Source organism: Schistocerca piceifrons, chromosome 5, assembly GCF_021461385.2.
Source record: "Schistocerca piceifrons isolate TAMUIC-IGC-003096 chromosome 5, iqSchPice1.1, whole genome shotgun sequence".
Classification (NCBI taxonomy): domain Eukaryota; kingdom Metazoa; phylum Arthropoda; class Insecta; order Orthoptera; family Acrididae; genus Schistocerca; species Schistocerca piceifrons.
Window position 1 is genome coordinate 401,107,056 of NC_060142.1, and position 23,336 is coordinate 401,130,391.

Below are 23,336 nucleotides of genomic sequence, written 5' to 3' on the forward strand. Positions count from 1 at the left end.
GCGGGTCCCCAGTTTTACGCTTCATGTATACAGGAGTCACCTGCGCTTCTTTCCAGTCGCTTGGGACCTTGCGCTGGGCGAGAGATTTGCGATAAATGAGGAATAAGTAAGGGGCTAATGCTGTAGAGTACTCTTTGTAAAACTGAACTGAGATTCCATCAGGATATTGCGACTTAACTGCTTTCAGGTTTTTCAGTTTTTTCACAAGCCTAGGGATGGTTGTTACTATCCTCTTGAATGTCGGCCCAGTGAACTAACCATTGCGCTACCTCACTCACTGCCAAATCTGTAGGACCATACACCTTCTGCTGCAATTGGCGTGCGTGAACAGACCTGGTTGAATAGCTGGGTGGGAGGGAATATCACTATGCCTCTAATTACTAATTCACCGTACAAAACTTAAGTCCAGATTTCGCAGACACACTATCATAACAAACACAGTATTTAATAAGATTATTGATGACCTGATATATTCTGTGGTGTCACCGCCAGGTGGTAGCCTTTAAATCGGCCGCGGTGATTGAAGACCGAGCGCCGCCACACGGCAAGTCTAGTCCAGTGAGACTTCCTAGCACTCGCCCCAGTTGTACAGCCGACTTTGTTAGCGATGGTTCACTGACTACATACGCTCTCATTTGCAGAGACGACAGTTTAGCAAAGCCTTCAGCTACGTCATTTGCTACGACCTAGCAAGGCGCCATATTCAGTTACTGTGTCTTCTGAACAGAAAATATTGTGACTCATGTACCGTGAAGAGCGACGTTCATCATTAATGGATTAAAGTTAAGTATCAAACTAATTACGGCCGCTTTCAGAATTCTAATTCCTTGTCATGTCCCAGACTTCACGTCAGTGTAGTCCTTCCCTCCTCACGCCAGCCTGCGTGAGCTAAAACGCATGCATTTCGGCCTCCTCTAGTAACACGGTGTTGGCTCTTCTGCCAACACAACATATACCATACACAATCGCGACAATGGTTCATCACAACATTTCATTCTGTCATCTGTAGCATAACACTCAGAAAAATACGACGGATAACATTTTCATGAATTGTGCTGGGTGAGTGAGTTGTTGGAGAACGCCGAGTTGTTCCAAAAATGTGTTCGCTAAGGAGTCCGACAGGGTTCAGTTCTGGAGCCTGTACAACTGGACGTCACACATTGATGAAAAGACATGTGTGTGCGCGAAATGTTTCAGTAAAGTGCAGCGTAGTCTCCTAGAACCTAAAAAAAGAAGTCTCACTATCATTTTAACTCAGTTCATAATTAAGTCACCTCATGTAACACTTTACATCCATGAAAACGTGTCTGAAGTCACAGTTCCTGAACGACTAAGCTTAAGTGCTAGAAGTGAGTAACTCTTCGGAGAGGCTGATATCCTGTTCTACGTATAGAACTTTGAAGAAGCAGCCAATTTCTTTCTGCGTCGTAAAACTGAAAATACTCACGCTCTGAGTGTGTCGCGCGACGTCCCAGTAGCAGCAGAAGTTTGTGCTGAAGCGCGCTTTCCGCAAGCGGGCTTCGTGGGTGGCTACGACCAGGGCCACCGGATACAGCACTCTGCCAACTTCTCAACCACCCGAGATGTCTGAGCTCTTTCGGACGTGAAAGCAGTCCGTCTCATGATTTAACAGCCGCAAATAAGTTTGAAGTTAACTTCAGATGCTGCTCTCTTTCTCTTGCAAACGTGAGATGTTCTTACTTGCGGCACTTCTGTTTCAGGTATCTTCAAGGAGATCCTCCACCAACCTCTGCCAGCCGGCGGTAAGTAGTGACACGTCTGTTCACTTCTTTCATAATTTGATATAATACGTTCTACGAAAAGCTCACTCTGTTAGTAAGCATACAATTATATCATTTCTGTAAGAGGACTCTTCCTTCGCTTTTATTTTGATAGGTTTGCAGGAACTTTTGAAGTGTGGAGTACAAGGTGTATGACCTGTAGCCCGTAATTTGTTACCAAAGTCTTGGCACAAACTTATTTACATTTTAAAATATAAATAGATTGTTAAACTCCCCTAGACGCGCCATGTATGGTTGGTAATAGCAAAGTTATTTTTACTCTTCTTAATGGTGTAATTACACCAACGCTACTCCAAAGTTACAACTGCAAAAACTTTTCCATAACCAATATTCGCGTCACAGATTCTAGGCAATGAAACAGTTAATAGTTTCGCGAAGACGACAACCTAAAATATGTAATACTGCAGTATAGAATTAAACTTTCCTGGGGACTCTACAATTGAAAGACATTGTAGCTTATCACAGATTTTAGCAGCGAATTTCAGTACCGAAAAACTGTGAAATAATCGAAGAAATATGGAGAATCATTTAATACCAAAAGAAATGTAAAAACACTCATTCAGGTAATCACCATTCAACCTTCAGTAGACTTTATGGTTGCCATTTTGAATAGTGGCGTCAGTTCGAAGAAAGAGATTCACTTCTTCTAATTAAGCACTGCTCAACGTAGAACTACGGCATAAGCGGTCACTGAACAATACAACACCAGGAAACAAAACGACCAGAAGACTCTTGTCAGAACATTACCATCCAATCGGCCCCGTGTTCACTGTGTTGTCCTTCGCCAAACTCGACCGGTGTGGTTCTGTCTCTACGACGTCTCTTCGATTCTTTCCTCTCGTAAGTACCATTTCACACCGATGACTTCAAGATTTAATATTCCGATCGTCCAGACGAAAGACAGTACTTCTTCAGCGCTCAGATGGCTGCAAAACGTAGGGCTTAAATGAACGCAAAGAAGTACCAGATCATAAATTAAGAGCACTACATTTCTGTATTTATACACGACTAATCTACTGCGTTAATTCTTTCTCGGTCTACAAGGCCGTCATCAGACTTTAACTTATTATTGCCGCCAAAGAAGTTACACTGTCCATTCATATTAATGGGACCACCAGCCAAAAACCTGAATAAGCACCTTTTGCAGCATCGATGGCAGGAAGAGAGTCAATAAGGAACTGGAAAGTACCGACAAGTTTGTGCAGTCATGCCAAATTCAGTGCAGGGACCAGTTGAGCCATGATTCTTGGTTGAGGATCCATGGTGCGAAGAGCCCGATAGTGATGGTTCCACGTATCCTCGATTGCGTTGAAATGTGGACGGTTTAGTGGCAAGCGGAGTACGGTAAACACATCCTTGGACTCTTCGAACCACATATATTCACTACGAGCTGTGTGACAAGTTGCACTGTTCTCTTGCTGGATGTTATCGATACGAGGAAAAACAAAGTGCACATAAACGTGGCCGTGGTCCCCGCGGTCAAATGCATACTTGTGTTCATCCATTGTGATTCGCAGAGTAACCAGATCACCCGGGGAGTGCCACGAAAACGTTCCCCAGATCACAACACTTTCTCCTCCATCCTGGACAATTGGGACGTTTGTTGCACGGCGCCTGCTTTCAGAGATTTCACGCTGATGGACTATAGAACGTGATTCACCTGAAAAGGCCATCTTTCGGCACTCAGTGGACGTCCGGTTGCGAAGATGGTGTTCAAAGTCCATAAACAGCATTCAGCATGGGTGCATGAACAAGGTATCTGCTACGGAGGTCCATACAAAGTAGCAGGTGCCGAACGGTCGTTGAGGAGACACTGTCGGTAGCGCTCGGTTCATCTAGGCAATTAGTTGCTCAACAATAGCTCGTCTATTCCCAGGTGTACATTTTCGCAGCCCTCATTCATCCCTGTCATCCATAGCCTGCTGGGCACCGAAGTTACCTCGGCGCCGGTTTTTGATAACGCCATTTTTCCATACACTGTATGCTTTAACCACTGCGACACGCAAAGAGTCGAAATAAGCTGTTTGCACCCTTGGCCTGAAGACCAATGATCATGTCGCTCCGTATCGACATTACGACAATGGCTGTACTCTTTCCTACGTCCCTCCTGCAGTTTTGTATACCCTCCTATTCTAGTGCGGCCACCGACGTCGAACGTAGGTGGTGGTAATATTAACGTGACTGGGACCGTATACATCGCTCATCTTGACTTTGTGGTGGTGGACTTCGGCCTAATTCATCGATGCAAACAATGTTTGATGAACCTTATATGTTGTACTGCTTCTTGTCGTTTACAATAGACTAAAAGCAAAGTCAACATAACACAATTAGTATAACAGACTGTGTTTTCAACGAAATACTACGTCATAGTACGTCACCATAAAGTCAAGAAAAATATTGTAACTTTTTTGGAGGCAGCAGTCAGTTTAAGTCAGACGAAGGCCTTGTAAGCCGAAAGTCAGGTAATGCAATAAATTAATTCTATAGAACATAAGCAGTAGTGGACTTTTTATGTATTATATTGTTGATCTATCGATAAACGACGGAAGAGTCAGTTAACAATCCCAGGTAATATTAGTATCCCAACAGAAAATTGTTTTGAATTCCGTGAGCAATTTGTCTCCTAATCTTAACGACGTTATCCGAATGCCCTGTTACAAAATTATGAATAACTTGAGTTTTACTTCGAATGTGCATCTCTACCGATCCAAAGTTGTTGTCATCATATCCAGAAAAGTTTTCGCTTGTATCTGTGACCGGAAAATAGTGTGACAGGGTGCGACGTGTAAAACTTCTGCCCCACTACTTGTTCTCCCGAAACTTCGCGACAGCTATGTATTACAGCAAGGCACTGTCAGTGGAAACTCAAGACGTTCAGAACTAACTGTGAATGATTTTGTACATTCCAGCTGCTTATCCGTTCATTTCAACGAGTAACTACCTCAAATGAACAGTCGGGATTGTCAGGCGTCAGAAAAGGTATGTACATATTTACCACGTGCTACATCTACCCATAGGCTCCTCAGCGACCATTAAGTCCAATTTTTCTCACATTAGGGAATATGCTCCTTTCATAACATCACAGTCACATCAGAATGTCTCACTTATCTAATATCCATGAAAGTAAAACTTTTGCGTGCTTCTTTTCTCTTCATTATTCTGCCTCTACAAAAAGTCACCCTCCACTCTGCGCAGAGTAACATGCCCTTTAATTATTAAGAAAAAGCTTGATCACTCAATATCGTTAGCTTCATAACTTGTTTCTCAAAACTGGCATATGTAGCCTGGTTCTGTCTGTAAAACAGCAAAGAAAATGCCATCATCTTTAACCAGTTGCATTCTTTCTTGCAAACATTTCTAGTTTATCAGCAATCGTCTATGCTGTCTGGAAATCTATATAAAATGTTGCTAGTCTCTGTCATGGTTGGGTGACCGGGAAAAAGATTAAAATTAGGAAATTATATTTGGTAATTACTTTAATTTATTCGTCTCACTCTCTTTAATAATCGAAATATTTGTCCATTCAGTGCTTCGATCGGATAATTACTTTTAAAACTGCAGCGGATAACCTTTTGTTTATTCAATGTATTAATAATGGAGGCAGAATATTTCGTCTAACTTGATTATTGTGGTTTTCATCTTACCCCTCCACAAATACTTCAAGGATGGGCAACAAGGGTTGCAATGCAGAACTCGTGATTTCCTTTTCAACTTATTCCATGAATGATTAGTGGGCAATTAGGTTAAACGTGGCCCAATTACAGACAGTATATCTCACTCTGATGTGACCCTCTCCTACACTCGAACATTAAATGAATTTTATCAGTGCACCAAACTGTATAACTACAGGGATAACATTACGGTAGACAGGAACTCGTGTTTCATTCGTACACCCCTGAATATCGCAGTAAATCGAAATAAACGCCGCACTACCCCACAGCAACACCATCATAAAGCCCAATGCATCCTCAGCAGAGATTATATCTGATAGAGAAGTGAGACACAATGTGCTCTGATCAACACGTGGTCGCACATGTCACACTATATACAAAGAAAAACCCCATTACAATCATGACAAAAATTCACAGAAATTTCATGAGATGCATAACTGATCCACAAACGCTGAAGGCGTAAACTCTTCAAATGGTTCAAATGGCTCTGAGCACTATGGGTCTTAACATCTCAGGTCATCAGTCCCCTAGAACTTAGATCTACTTAAACCTAACTAACCTAAGGACATCACACACATCCATGCCCGAGGCAGGATTCGAACCACGACCGTAGCAGTCGCGCGGTGCCGGACTGAAGCGCCTAGAACCCCTCGGCCACCGCGGCCGGCTGAAGGCGTAAGCACACGCTGGAAAATTAGTGGACGGACAAACTGAAGTTAAGCAGAATACTTTAAAATCAGGGAAGGGACGTCCTTGCTATACCGTTTTGAAAATACAAGACCGCTTCAGCTGGAAGTCCTTTATTGATAGGAGAATGGGATGACCTAGAGTTAGTAGCAGCTTAGCGAAAATTGCTGACTACGAACGGTGCGTCTTCGAGTTCTCTTTTTGCTCTCTGAACATTAATTGATTTTGTGCGTTTATCCCATTTACAGCTTTCCATTTTACTCATAGTCATGCCCTTTTGCAACCTTGCATAAGTCAGTCTCTACCAGTTTTTACAGCTGCGAAACCGGTCGTACCTATAAATAAAGGACCTACAGCTAAAGAGGTCTTACTTTTTAAAAGAATCTGAATTTAAACTAATTCTACAAACCAGTAAAGTCCACTCAGCTTCAAAGTTTCTTAACCACGAACATAATTTGGCAGTGCTACTAAATTATGGAAATCGCCTCTCAACGAGAATATCCGAATCACCTAATTAAAGTATAAAAATGTATGTATAAGGACACAACAATCATCGTATGTATCGGAAACCAAAGGTATAGTGAAACGATACATATAAACCTAGGTGTAAGGCAGGATTCTAGCTTGTCTCCTATATCGTTTACAATTCATATAGACTTTCTGATTAGAGAATTGTTGTACAAAATTAACGGAGGCGTTTTGTATTGCACCAGATTTTACCCGTGAAACGATGCTAAGCGTCAATGATGAGATTATTGTAAGTAAAACTGAAGACGAGCTGCAATGACCGGTATATATATTACAGAAGTTATGTGACAATTGTAATTTTAAAATTTCCACAAGAAATACAAAAGTTATAGCCATCACATGTAAATACATCGTTAGAACCAAAATTTTAATCAGTGACACTGTACTAGAATTATTAGAGGGTTATAATTACTTAGGAAGTATGAAAAGGACGTTAGGAACGAATTGCTCGCGTTTCAAGAAACATGCGGCACGCTAGATACAAGCCTAAGAACTAAAACTAGAAAAGAAAGTTGTACAAAATAATCTATGTGCCTCTTTTCTCTAAGGATCTGAAATTTTGACGATGACAAAAGCTGATAAGAACAAGATGCAGGCTTCCGAAATCAGATTTTGAAGCTCATTAAAAGCATGCTACTTTTCAGATAAAACTGCAAATGAAACAATATCGAATGGACTAGAAATAAACACTTCGGAAGAAAAAATTTGAACTTTAGGAGTGATTGGAGGAAGCGTGTTGTTAGAATGCCGAAGGAGAGGATCACAAGAAGACTGGTGTACTGAAGGCCTAAAGGAACAAGAAATCCGGGAAGACCAAAGAAACGATGGTCAGATATATTCTGAGGGCGAAACAGACAACAATGCCTAAAACATGGAGTGCAGAAGAATAAGACGATGAGATACTCATTCCTCACCATAGACTGATGCCGATACATTGATTGATTAGGACCTGCCATACGCTTTATTCTGAGCACAGTGGTTGAGAACACAATCAGTTTACAAAATAAAAGCTTTGAATGTGTTACGTGGTAAGACTGAATTATTCACTGTAGACTGACAAGGAGCAGTCGTAAATCCAATCATTTTCCGCGTGGCAGTGTGGTTGCACAAAGCCACCGACTTTCAAGTTTCTAAAACTCGTGAACAATGTAAAGGGCAACATTGCGCCTCTCCTCATCACATTTAATAAATGTATCGTAAATATTGAGAGCAGTTGGACTATAATATCTACCTGGGAAGGTAAAGTATCTTGTCTTGCACCGAACGTGGAGCCTAACTCACTTACATATACGAAGTATTCCTTACTAAAAGCTCAAGAATTGTATTAAATCCTCATTCGAAATTTGTCCTGCGATAACTAGCGTGATAACCCGTACTATGACTGAAATACACGTGCATACATATTAAGTAATTCAGATACTTCCATCTGTAGACAGTCCACAAACATTTTCATATCCACTCTGCCCTAGCAGGTAAGTGTTTTCATAGACCATAGCGCTCCGCTTGCGCTACCGTGCGGTGGGGTGTAGCCACCAAAGATACGATCTGTAGTTAACTGCCAACGTAACTCGTCCTACTTGCGATGTATTTGCTCTAATGACTACCTACACCTTTCTGCTTACGCTACGGCTATTGGAAAAATGGTAGTAACAGAAAAACAGCTACTGGCTACTATTACGAGAGGCTCGTGTCACAGAAAAATCGTGACACGGAAACGAGCACAGAGCTCGTATATACGAGATGGGCCCGATGGATGCATCTCTCTCATTGATAGGCTATTTTATTTCCCTCTCTCTTCATCACTAATCCTCTGTCACTTTTCCTCTCCATCACCTTCTTCTCTGAGGTACGTAGGTGTCACTGTCCTGACCTTAAATCTAAGTGTCTGCATTTGTTTTCGTTGTTATGCTTTTCGTAAGCTAATACATGCCGATTTTTTCTACTATGATTAGTACAGTTTCCAATTATTTTGAAATAGTTGATCCTAGTGTTGTTTTCCGTATGAAATGAAAGTCTTTCTATAGCAATTGTGTTGCACATTAAGTAAAATCGGTTGAGACCCTGTTTAGATGTAAGAGAAGCACCGGCGGCCCTAATCCCACTAGTTTAACAAAATAAATCTAATATATAAAATTAAGTATTTGTTTGTTTGTGCATCTTGTAAGGGATTCATCTGCTATTTGACCGATTGCTATGAAACTTTGGTGAGTTTTCAAATGCGCACCACTAAGGATTTCTGTTAGAGTAAGAACCATCTGACATTTCACAGAAGAGGTAGGTGAAAACAAGCCTAACTCAGACGCTTCTGGAGCAATTTCAGTCAAATCTGAGTATGCGTGAGTTATTATTTACATAATTATTTGTGTAAAGATATTGTGGTGCAATAAACCCAACCACTTCAAAGGGTGGAGTTCGAGACGATTGGAAGTGATAGATTTCGGGTAGCTAGATTTGTTGGTGGCAATAACGATGACGTGTCACTAATAGAGTTGTTAGTGCAAGAACAATAACTTATAAGCGCATCTCTGTAAAGCCTGAAGGAATTCCTGCCAAAATTGGCACATATCTCTCTTGCTGTTTGGAAAAGTTTACTGTTATAGCAAGACACCCACAAATACCTAAAGCTGAACATATGGGGTAAAAAGAAATGACGTAAATGCATACCTCAGGAATCTGAAATACATTTGGTACCTACATCAGTCACTATTTTTAAAATAGTACTGCGGTATTACAATACCCCTGCTACTGCTGGTGATCGAGCGACGATTAGAAGCGGAGAAATGTTTGAACACCCGAAAACTACCTTTCGGTAATTTTTTGGTTCTGAGCACTATGGGACTTAACATCTGAAGTCATCAGTCCCCTAGAATTTAGAACTACTTAAACTTATATAACCTAAGGACATCACACACATCCATGCCCGAGGCAAGATTCGAACCCGCGACCGGAGCGATCGCGTGGTTCCAGACTGAAACGCCTAGAACCGCTCGGCCACACCGGACGGCGGTAATTTTTTCCTGTAATTAATTAACCTGCTACACTTTCAGTACTAAGCGCGACTTGTCTCGTACTTGCGTCGTCCAGTGCGTCAACCACACGTGAAAATGAGCACTGCAGCCAGCCAACAATTTTGGCAGCGTGTTTCAGGGCCGAGACTCATGCCACACGACTTAGTACCGCGCATACGTTTTACGTCCTTCCTAGAGTCGCTTGATGTGAAACGGCGGAGCATCTGGGAGTTGCCAGCGATAGCTCTTTGTCGTCGAAACTCGATGTAGAGCATAATTCAAGACATAAGGCGTCATAAGCATTGAGATGCATGAAAACTAAACTGCAGGTCGAAATTCGCTAGAGGTACAGGTGAAATAAGCGTTCAAATATATTGTATACATATTCGCATGCGGCCACGAAAAGCCGCGGGTAAGAAGCTCCTCCCGAGCGGATGTATCGACTGCAACCAAACTGTATGGAACGAAATACTGTTGGGGTAAGAAACAGTAATCTTGTATTTAGGGTGGGGGAGGGGGGTTGTAACATGCAAAGCAAATGTAGGAGGAGATGGAGAAACAGGGAGAGGGGAAGATATGGGCTCAGAGGAATTGGACTAATAGAATGTTGGAATAAATACATGGCCAGACAATGCCACGTACTTGTGTGTGTGTGTGTGTGTGTGTGTGTGTGTGTGTGTGTGTGTGTGTGTGTGTGTGTGGGTGGGTGGGTGGGTGGGTGGGTGAGTGGGTGGGAGGGTGGATGTGAGTGTGAGTGAGAGATATGCGCGAGCGGACGAAGTTATGGGCAAACAGCTAATAAGTATATGAAGTGCTTTGTAATATATTTCTCATTTATTTATACATGGCAGGCACAAACATTTCCATATTAACTTGCTTATATAGCTAGAGAGTGTTCTCATTTGCTCCATGTTCTCATATCGACCAGCTGTATTACGAGATGAAATGAAAACGAAAGGCGGCCGGGTTGGCAGAGCGGTTCTAGGCGCTACAGTCTGTAACCGCGCGACCGCTACGGTCACAGGTTCAAATCCTACCTCGGGCGTGGATGTGTGTGATGTCCTTAGGTTGGTTAGGTTTAAGTAGTTCTAAGTTCTAGGGGACTGATGACCTCAGAAGTTAAGTCTCATAGTGCTCATAGCCATTTGAACCATTTTTTGAAAACGAAACATTATTTCTCATAATTCATTCGATTGAGATGCATCCTGTATAAGCTTCAGAAAAACTGGTATAAGAGTTAATATCTAAAAACTATAATCTTATTCACTCGATTCGGTTTCAAATGTATCGTTTAAACTATTGTTTCAAACATTGATTTTCAGTCCTAATCGATAAGTCAGGTACTTTGTTCTCTAGCAAAAGAATTAGTCGCAAACTTCTTAACAGAAAGTAATCAGAAGATGGGCAGAAGCAGAGCAAGGTAGAGATGGACAGAGAGAGATATGAAAGAAGAGATGGACAGAGAAAGGTGGGCGAGGAAATAGACAGAGAGAGGCGAGAGAAGGAGATGGATAGAGGGATAAGAAAGACGAGTGGACAGAGCAAAGAATGAGGAGTCGATGTCATTTCTAGCTTCATACTAGAAAAGAATTGGCTGCAGTTTTGTCGAAGTGTACAATACTAAAATTTGATGTCTTCTCCAGTATCTCTACTGGCTCTGTCCTAGTACACTACCATTTTGAAACCAAAGGATTAAATTCTTTCTAGTTTCTGTTATGCTAGTGAGCAAAAACAAAAGCATTTAAACAATAACGTAACGATACTATGTAATGTGATTGAATTTGCAATAGGTCGCCTTTGTTACGTACCAAATGAGATAAAACTCTAACAACCTGTAAAGACGACAGGCCGAAATTTATGAGGTAGAAAGAGGCGATCACAGACACGAGACTACTCTCATGGCAGCTTACAGTCGAATTACATTTGTGTGCTGTTAATATGACGTAATAGGACGAAAAGGTACGACAACATGGCGTTATTTTTGTTTTGTTCTTCACTTAGTTTGGTATGAAATCTTGATGATTTAAAGTAAAATGAGGTTTATCTTTGACTAGCATTTAAGAAAAAATGTGACATACAATCCTCCATTCTCTCTCTTGTCTCCCTCTCTCTCTCTCTCTCTCTCTCTCTCACTCTAGTAGTCATCTAGCTGTACAATACCCACTGTTTTAATGATACGGTACATATAATATAAATGAGAGCGGGTAGGTGGAACGAGTCCATTGAAGGCCTCTATGAAGGGAAGATTTGTCTGATGCAATAGAAGAAGAAATAACAGTCGATTTAGTAGAATAGGGGATCCAGTATTAGAATCAGAGTGTAGAAGAGCTTTGGAGGACATAAGATCAAATAAGACAGAAGGGATTGATAACACTCCATCAGAATTTCTAAAATCATTGGGGGAAGTGGAAACAAAACGACTATTAACGTTGGTGTGTAGAATATCATCTACACGATTCCGAAGACTGAAAGAGCTGACATGTGTGAGAATTATCGCACAATGAGTTTACCAGCTCATACATCCAAGCTGCTGACAATAATAATATACAGAAAAATGGAAAAGGAAGTTGAGGATGTGTTAGGCAATTGCGACGTGGCAGCTTATAATGGAAGCAAGACTAAAGAAAATAAACACAAGCTCACAGGATTTGCCTACCTGGAAAAAGCGGTCGACAATGGAAAGTGGCGCAATATGTTCGAAGTTCTGAAAAAAATAGGGGTAGCTATAGGGACTTCGGGTAACATACAGTATGTACAAGAGCCAAGAGGGAAAAATAAGAGTGGACGACCAAGAACGAAGTGCTTGGATTAAAAGGGGTGTAAGACACAGATGTAGTCTTTCGCTCATACTGTTCTATCTTTATATCGGAGAACCAATGATGGAAATAAAAGAAAGGTTCATTTCTGGAATTAAAATTCACCGTGAAAAGATATCACTGATACGATTCGCTGATGAGATTGCTATCCCGAGTGAAAGTGAAGAAGTATTACATGATCTGCTGAATGGAATGAACAGTCTAATGATTACAGAATAGTGGCAGAGTAAATCGAAGAAAGACAAAAGTAATGAGAAGTAATAGAAATGAAAACGCAAGAAACTTAACATCAGGATTGGTCATTACCAAGTAGATGAACTTAAGGAAGACTGCTACCTAGACAGCAAAATAGCTAATGACGGACGAAGCAAGGAGGATATCAAAAGTAGACTACCACTGACGAAAAGGACATTCTGGGCCAAGAGAAGTACCCTATTAGGCCTTAATTTGAGTAAGAATTTCCTGAGAAAGTACGTTTGCAGCACAGCATTGTGACTGGACTGGACTGTGGGAAAACCGGAACAAAAGGGAATCGAAGCATTTCAGATGAGGTGCTACAGACGAATGTTGAAACCGGAGAGAAAAGGAATATATGGAAAACACTGGGAAGGAACACGGACAGGATAATAGGACATCTGTTAAAACGTTCGGAAATGACTTCTATGATACTATAGGTAACTGTAGAGGGCGAAATCTGTAGAGGAATACAGAGATTGTAATATATCCAGCAAGTTTTGAGGATGTAAGTTGCAAGTGCTATTCTGAGTTGAAGAGTTTGACGCAGGAGATTATTTCGTAACGGATCGTATCGAAACAGTTAGAGCAATGTAATTCAAGAAAAAAAGAAAAGGAAGGTGCAGATGGTCAAGGAAGGAAGCAATTATCAACTTATGAGCTTGATCTGCTAGTGGATCACACAATCAGAGAAAATCATCGGTTCAAAATTTCTATGGTTAATAGTTCGCATCCCAAAATCTGAAGAGCTAATGATCAGCGTAGAGATTTTGCTAAGAGCTCAGGTGATTGTTTTCTATGCGTAGGATATAGGTAAGCTAGCATCATGTTACTACAAATGCCTAAGCCAGAGTGGCGACTATGTAGAGAAGTGGCTGGGAGGTGTAGCTAAATGTTAAAAACACATCATTTTTGATTTTTAATATGGTTTCCATCGGATCTTGGAAATAATAGTAGTAATAATCCCGTGGAGGCCCGGGATAAGAATAAGCATCCGGTATGTTCTGCCAGTCGTAAAAGGCGACGAAAAGAACAAACCACTAATAGGGCTAACCCCGCTTTTAGTGTGATTAGTTGGTTCAGGACAGAACTAAAGAAGCCTCGGACAAGCGCCGTCATGGTCGGGGACGACGCTTGAACCCAATGCCCGCCCACAATGGTAACGACGCTGATAGCCAACTGGAAAATGATTCAAATCCAAATAGAGGTGTTTTGCAGGATATGCTTCTTGCAACCACCCTAGAAGGAAAACAAAGACAGAGGATGAGATGGTCAGATGAAGTTAATTGACACCTCATATTCTGTTATTACCAAGCAACAAACCTAGGAACCAACACAACTGGATACAGATCACAAGTGTACACAACATTTATTACCAGATACCCAGAATTAAAATTTTTTGCAGAACAACGACTAGCTGATCAGATCCGTGTAGTAATCAAAAATAACAGGATACCCCAGTCAGAATTATAAAACATCAAACAACAAGTACAACAAATACTGTAACAAAATAATGTGCAATCAGAAGAAGAAGAAAATACAGTAATGGACTCAAACATCCCAGAGAAAACACCAAAGAACAACACGCATCAATTAAACAGTCAGAGGAAGACGAAATCTTAAGACAGCCGCCAGAACAAGCACAAATAGAACACGAGGTGACACACGTGTTAGATAAAGAAGAAAACTTTCAGCTGACATATATAGAATACACAGACACAAATACAGACATTAGACCATTCTTGCATAGACCGCCAAATAACCCACAAGTCGAAACAACAATAAAAACTATCAACACAATCATACACAACAAAATAAATGAAAACACAACTATGGAGGGGTTACAACTACTGGTTTATATAGGAGCACTCACTACAGTAAATATACACACTAGGCAGAGATCAGAACCAACCAACACACAGAAGAAACCCACAAAACCAGCATGGCAACACAGGCTACAGATCAGAATAGAAAAACTGAGAAAAGACATCAGACAGCTAACACAATTTATAAGAAATGAAATGCCAGAGAAAAAAAACGAAAAAGGTTAGGTAAAATCTCACAACAAGAAGCGATAGAGCAATTAGATGAAAAGAAGCAGAAATTACAAGCATTGGCCAAACGACTTAGAAGATACAAAAAAAGTGAAGATAGAAGGAAACAAAACCAAACATTCAACACAAACCAAAAGAAATTTTACCAGATAATAGATAACACACACATTAAAATAGACAATCCACCAAACATAACAGACATGGAACACTTCTGAAGCAACATATGGTCAAACCTGGTACAACATAACAGGCATGCACGGTGGATAAAAGCAGAAACAGATACATACAAGATGATACCACAAATGCCTGAAGTGATAACTTTGCAACATGAAGTCACCGAAGCAATTAATTCTACTCAATTGGAAAGCCCCTGGAAAAGATAAAATAGCAAATTTCTGGCTAAAGAAATTCACCTCAACACATTCACATCTAACTAAATTATTTAACAGTTACATTGCAGACCCATACACATTTCCTGATACACTTACACATGGAATAACTTATCTGAAACCTAAAGATCAAGCAGACACAGCGAACCCAGCTAAATATCGCCCCAAACATGCCTACCAACAATATACAAAATATTAATTAACTTCACTCATTACACAGAAATTAATGACACATACAACACAGAACAAAATTATAAATGAAGAACAAAAACGCTGTTGCAAAGGAGCACGAGGATGTAAAGAGCAACTGATAATAGATGCAGAAGTGACATATCAAGCTAAAACTAAACAAAGGTCGCTACACTAGACATACATTGATTACCAAAAAGCTTTTGATAGTGTACAGCATTCATGGTTACTACAAATATTGGAAATATACAAAGTAGATCCTAAATTGATACAGTTCCTAAACACAGTAATGAGAAATTGGAAAACCACACTTAATATCCTAACAAATACGAATAATATCACATCACAGCCAATACAGATTAAGCATGGAATATACCAAGGAGACTCTTAAGTCCTTTCTGGTTCTGCCTTGCTCTGAACCCACTATCCAACATGCTGAACAATACAAATTATGGATACAATATTACTGGAACATACCAACACAAAATCACACATTTGCTATACATGGATGATCTAAAACTACTGGCAGCAACAAATCAACAACTCAATCAATTACTAAAGATAACAGAAGTATTCAGCAATTGTATAAATATGGCTTTTGGAACAGACAAATGTAAGAAAAATAGCATAGTCAAGGGAAAACACACTAAACAAGAAGATTACATATTGGATAACCACAGCGACTGCATAGAAGCAATGGAAAAAACAGATGCCTATAAATATCTAGGGTACAGACAAAACGTAGGAATAGATAATACAAATACAAATAAAAGAAAAATATAGACAAAGACTAACAAAAATACAGAAAACAGAATTGACAGCAAGAAACAAGACAAAAGCTATAAATACTTATGCTATACCAATATTGACCTACTCATTTGGAATAGTGAAATGGAGTAACACAGACCTAGAAGCACTCAATACACTTCCACGATCACAATGCCACAAATATAGAATACATCACATACATTCAGCAACAGAAAGATTCACATTAAGCAGAAAGGAAGGAGGAAGGGGATTTATCGAAATAAAAAACCTCCATTATGGACAGGTAGACAATTTAAGAAAATTCTTTCTAGAACGAGCAGAAACTAGCAAAATACACAAAACAATCACTCATATAAATACATCGGCTACACCACTGCAATTTCATAGCCACTTCTACAACCCTTTAGATCACATAACATCAACAGATACGAAGAAAGTAAATTGGAAAAAGAAAACACTACATGGCAAGCACCCGTATCATCTAACACAGCCACACATCGATCAAGACGCATCCAACACATGGCTAAAAAAAGGCAATATATATAGTGAGACGGAAGGATTCATGATTGCAATACAGGATCAAACAATAAACACCAGACATTACAGCAAGCATATTATTAAAGATCCCAATACCACAACAGATAAATGCAGACTTTGCAAACAACAAATAGAAACAGTAGATCACATAATAAGTGGATGTACAATACTAGCAAATACAGAATACCCCAGGAGACATGATAATGTAGCAAAAATAATACATCAACAACATGCCATACAACATAAACTAATAAAACAACATGTTCCCACATACAAGTATGCACCATAAAATGTACTAGAGAATGATGAATACAAATTATACTGGAACAGAATCATTATAACAGATAAAACAACACCACATAACAAACCTGACATCATACTCACCAATAAAAAGAAGAAATTAACACAACTAATAGAAACATCCATACCCAATACAACAAATATACAGGAGAAAAAATTGAAAAATACATCCAACTGTCTGAGGAAGTCAAGGACATGTGGCATCGGGATAAAGTTGACATTATACCAATTGTACTATCAACTACAGGAGTCATACCACACAATATACACCAGTACATCAATGCAATACAGCTACATCCAAACATATACATACAACTACAGAAATCTGTAATTATTGATACATGTTCAATTACCCGAAAGTTCCTAAATGCAATGTAACATATACCGTACAGTTAAAAGGAAGTCACGCTTGATCAAGGTCCGCGTCACTTTCCATTTTTAACCAGACATAACGTCTGATAAAGGAAAGATGAGCGTTTTGGACCAACCCAATACATGGCTGAGCGAGCGTGGTAAACCGCCTAAAACCATGCTCTTGCTCTCTGGTGTACCAGATCAACGATATTTAAAACTCCACGATGCGATCCGTGTTTGGCCGTATCCTGCGGGACATAGCGCCTGCGAAAACTGACAGGTAGCACGCGTTACGTCACCTAGCCGGTGCCGTGCCAGGCCCATTAATACGTAACACGACGCTATAATCTGGGAAATGCCGTAGGTTGCGGCCGGGTCCTGATCCATTACTACGCTCGATATTTTCAGTAAGTGATTCAGCGTCAAAATGTTTCATTGACGTTGCGTCTTTTTGATGGAGTGCCTGCGTTAGTTTGTACTCATTTTTGGAAGAGGGATGTTCAGTAGGAAGCGGATTATATATTAAAACTATTAGTTCCATGTTGGAACTTCTTTTAACGTTTTTCTCTTTAGACAAGTTGTCGTCTGCAGTATCCGTTGTAATATCCTATTCGCAGTTCTGATGATATTATGTGTAACTTAAGAAATTTTGTGAAGTTCCTAATAGAGTAAAATGTATAGCAATACGTGTAACTTCCTCTCAATGTACTGGAAGACTTACCCCTGCCAATTTTTTTTTTTTTTTTTGCTACATACAAGAAGTCATGCATTCGCTTAATCGAACATACACTCAGCACTTACCTAGGCAGCAAATATTTGTAAGTGAAGAAGTAGATTTGTTCTCTATAGACAAATATTTCCTCCATGTTATCGGTCTTGGTTTGGTAAGTATTAGGCTATGATAAATCACTGAAAATTGTGAGCGCATTGACGATGGACCCTGCTGTTGCTTGGGGACTGTTGTAAGATCTGACACTTAATCCTGCAGAAACTTCTCAAGACGAAATGCCTGTTACATATTTAGAGCATAATGATGAACGTGGAAGTAAAAACTCTTAGCATATGTGTAGTTTCCTACACAAGAAGTTCGGAATATATTGTTTATCACAATTCATAAATGTGTGCGAAAAACGTAAAAGTCTTAAACAGTGAAAATATGTCATATTTACTCAACATGTGCAGAGGAGCCTTGAACCAAACATCAGACGTAACATTTCAAACTGTCGTTAGCGGATACGTACATTTTCAGACACTTACATCTGATCTCTCCGTAACTACCGTGTAGACATCGCAAATCATAAGGAAGTAGGCTGTTTAAACAAGATGTGGATATTTCAGTTTACTGTTCAAGTTTTCCCGATAAATACACTTGTAAAGATATTAAAGAAGAGGAAAACACGCGAGAAATGGTTTTACAAATCTGTACACACTGATAAGAGTAAAGAAAATGAATGAAACAGAAATCAGACGAAGTAAAAAGATTATGAAAGAAAGAGAGTTGTAGAAAGCGTGAATTTTACATAACGTTAGACTAACTTCAGATTACCCATCATGGAGAATAAGACATTTCCTTGGGTGTCATGGAAGCTGGTTATTTATTTCGTTAAAGTAAATTTTCATCAAAGTTTCAGACACACAGTGAACTTCCGCATCAAAATTATACTCACGGAAAGACAACAAGCGCAAGGAACAGTGCAGTTAGATCACTTGACTTGCGCTTTACCGTGTCTTAAGTTACAAGGAGTATCAGTGGTGTCAAAAGGACTTTGAGCTCATGATTAACGACCGAGTAATTTCGTAGCTGACGGGGAAGTTGCTGTGCGACAGGGGAACCGGATCACCGTCAGCGGTAGGGACACGACGGGGTCCGCCGTGCTCCTGCGGGCGCCACCGAGCCACGCTCGCTGCGCTGCGGAACCGCCGCCAGTGGCTGGCGCCAACAGCCCCCACTGACGGCTGGCGGCTGGCGGGTAATGAGAAGCTGCAGAAGAAGGCACTGCTGGCGACGTCAGTCTTCCGCGAAACGCGCCCCCTGTGGCTGCCGGGCCGGGGCGGCGGCACTTAATGAGGCCAGCCCCTCCACCGCCTGACAAGAGCAGATTTTTCCCCTACCAGTCTGCCCAGCTTCCGCGCTTGTGGTGCCCAACTTCTGCGTGTCTGTCAGGCCACGACTCCATTATCATAGGGGTAAAAAAAATCCAAAACTAATGCAATTTATTTTAATTAGTTTAGTTTAGTTATTTGTAAGTTTTCATAATTGCGGCCTTTATTGAAGATATGGGACGTGTCAAATTTGCAATCGGAAGCATGTGCTAACCCCCAATTCAGTAACGATCAATACGATCGCAGTTCCTGTTGTCTTTTTTGAGTGCACCATATACGAGGGGTAAAACTGAATACAAACAGTCAAAACAGTTATGGGACCATTGCTTTTCACAATATATATAAATGACCTAGTAGATAGTGTCGGAAGTTGCATGCGGCTTTTCGCGGATGATGCTGTAATATACAGAGAAGTTGCAGCATTAGAAAACTGTGCCGGCCAGAGTGGCCGAGCGGTTCTAGATGATACAATCTGGAACCATGCGACCAATACGGTCGCAGGTTCGAATCCTGCCTCGGGCATGGATGTGTGTGATGTCCTTAGGTTAGTTAGGTTTAAGTAGTTCTAAGTTCTAGGGGACAGATGATCTCAGCAGTTAACTCCCATAGTGGTCAGAGCCATTTGAACCATTTTTTTAGAAAACTGTAGCGAAATGCAGGTTTCGAGAGAGTGCGTTTCTGGATGAGGTATCGAATATATTGCTTCTCCCTATTTCTGCCTCCCGAGGAGATCACGAATGTAAAATTAGAGAGATTCGAGCGCGCACGGAGGCTTTTCGGCAGTCGTTCTTGCCGCCAACCATACGCGACTGGAACCGGAAATGGAGGTAATGACAGTGGCACGTAAAGTGCCCTTCCGCCACACACCGTTAGGTGGCTTGCGGAGTATAAATGTAGATGTAGAAAACAGCAGTAATTATTATTTTTTGAATACAAGGCTACCGGTTTCGGTTTGTTTTTGACCATCTTCAGACCCACATTGAACAATTTATATACAATAGAATTAGAGGGATGTAGTGATATACAAAATACATCTTATGTAACGGATAATAAAAGAAGATATTTTACCCATGTTGAAGATGGTGGCTGTGAACTGAGCTGGCACTACGCCTCCACAAACGCTAACTGCTAACGAGAGTGATTTAGCGATTACTTAAATACGCCTTTCTCCCCCACTGTATACCGAACTACATCAGCGATAGCGATTCAGGCACGTAGGACGTCGAACGGTTTTTACAATATAGTACTATAAAAGCTAACAACCGATGAAGCAATAGGTGCCTTACATAAAACAAATGCTATACGCAGCATTACGTCAACCTGTTATAAAAATATATATAAAGGAGATATTCTTTCATAATTGGTTGTGAGAAAATCGATAGCCATCTGTGAGCGTTCATCGTAAGCTCGTAGACTGTATGGCTGCAAAGTTGGCTAAAGGTTCCCGTGGGGACAGCGTGGTCATATTTATATGTGCAATCCAGCGGGAGAGGATCTGAGAGTTGTAACAGTGGCTGGAAGTCACACACGTACTGGCATGCAGCTTGAAATGTAGAAATGCATGCAAGCGGCAGCATATTGCTCTTGGATCGTAAGTCCAGTGAAAATACTGCTTGAGCGACGCCATTATTTATCATCGAAGCGGCGTGGAGGTGACGATGTGCTCGTTTGACAGGGCCGATTTCAAAGCTGCGACACTGACAGGTTGTTATCAGCAGGTAAGACGACTGTCGTAATATGCATTGAATCCCCCAGGTGACATTAACCACGTAACTCACAAGATAACGAATGAAATATGATACCTGATGGAAAAAATATGTAAGTTACGTCACCATAAGTCCCCCGTAACTGAATGGTCAGCGTGACGCATTGTCAATCCTCTGGGCCCGGGTTCGATTCCCGGCTGGGTTTGGGAAATTTCTCCGCCCAGAGACTGGGTGTTGTGCTGTCCTCATCATCACCCTATCATCCTCATCGACTGCAGGTTGCCGAAGTGGGGTCAAGTGGAAATACCGTCACCCGGCGAACGGCCTGCCCGACGGGGGGGCCCTAACGATACGATTAAATAAATAAATCAACATAAGTGTGGCACAAAGTCTCATTTACCCATCAAGGTAGTCAAATGTGTAAAGCAATGACCATAAGAAAACTGAAGTTTAAAAAACTGTAAAAACAGTTGTTTACAGTCATTCCATAAGACAGGCGTACAAGATGTCCGATGTACAGAAATATAGATTACAATACGACGATCATGGACCCATTTACGTAGTCAGAAACGTAAAAAAATTGCATAAGAAGTCAAAAGGTAAACGATACTGTGATCTTAGTTGTTACAGTTACAAAAATATCAATAAAGATGAAGTTACAATTGTCATTTGGAGGAATAAAAGAGGAATAAATACGAACTGAGGAAAGATAGCGTTCGCAAGTTAGCCGAGGGCACAATCATCACGGAATCAGGCACTGTTGACAAACTGGGTCTGTTAAGATACTTCTGAGTAGAAAGTATAAAAACCTGAGAATTGAAAAGTTTAGAAGAAAGGGCACAAAGTTAATAACAATCATTAGGACATTCAATAAAAAGTAAAAGACTAAGAAAGTGAATAGAAGAGCAAGAACGTTATATAATCATAGAAATATATTTATCTGAAGTCTAGTTGCTCATTGAGTGTGGATAAGGTTTTATTTTTACAGTCAGCATAAATTTCTGTCTCTTCCAACGTCTTAAGTAACAATACCTTAGGTGCATTTCGAAGAATTTTTAAGTTGTTCACTATATATCTTTCTGACTGATTGTGATAAGTAAGGTGTTTGCCAAATATTGATTTATTAAGAGGTGTATTAGAAGTATATTCCTTGTAACGGGTTGTGAAGCTTCTGCTTGTCCGGCCAATGTACTGTTTGTCGCAATCTTTACATAATATTTTATAAACACCGGATTACGGTAGGCATTATTACAGGTCTCAATTGTATGTTTCCGCCTACTCTGCAAAAGGTTGTTACTAGTAAATACTATTGTCAAATTGACGTTCTTGAACAGTTTAATGATTTTACCAGAAATTAGACACATGTATGTCATTTTTGTAAATTTTCCGTTTGGAGTAGCAAGATTGTTACCAGATTGTGGCAATTTATGAAAGGAATAATGAACTTCATTGGGGTTAAAAAACTGGTTTTGGCAATTTGCGCAAAATTTCTTCTTTTATTGTTCGTTACATAAGATGTATTTTGTACATCACTACATCCCTCTAATTGTCTCTATAACAGAATCTCGCTCCAGCTACTGCCGGGTTTGGGTGCTGACGAGTCTTCTCCATTTGGCTCGGTCCTCCCACCACTTTTCTTCCTTCACTTGATGCCAGGTCACACCTCTCCTTTCTACAGATATTCTCACTCCCATTTTCCACCGTGTTCTTGGGCGCCCTCTAGATCTTTTTTTTCTTATCCATCTTTAGTTCTTTTATAATTTTGGAGAGACTCTGCCTATGCATCCTCTTAACATGCCCATAACATCTTAATCCCCCCATGAACCATGGACCTTGCCGTTGGTGGGGAGGCTTGCGTGCCTCAGCGATACAGATAGCCGTACCGTAGGTGCAACCACAACGGAGGGGTATCTGTTGAGAGGCCAGACAAACGTGTGGTTCCTGAAGAGGGGCAGCAGCCTTTTCAGTAGTTGCAAGGGCAACAGTCTGGATGATTGACTGATCTGGCCTTGTAACAATAACCAAAACGGCCTTGCTGTGCTGGTACTGCGAACGGCTGAAAGCAAGGGGAAACTACAGCCGTAATTTTTCCCGAGGGTATGCAGCTTTACTGTATGATTACATGATGATGGCGTCCTCTTGGGTAAAATATTCCGGAGGTAAAATAGTCCCCCATTCGGATCTCCGGGC

General features: G+C 40.6%; 1 protein-coding gene across 1 annotated transcript in view; it reads left to right on the plus strand.

The window, feature by feature from the left end:
• LOC124799029 overlaps positions 1–23,336 on the plus strand; it is an 851,840-nt gene that overhangs the window by 155,983 nt on the left and 672,521 nt on the right. The window contains exon 3 of the mRNA XM_047262565.1: positions 1,722–1,763. Within this exon, the coding sequence (XP_047118521.1) occupies positions 1,722–1,763 (42 nt within the window). The remainder of the gene's footprint in view (positions 1–1,721; positions 1,764–23,336) is intronic.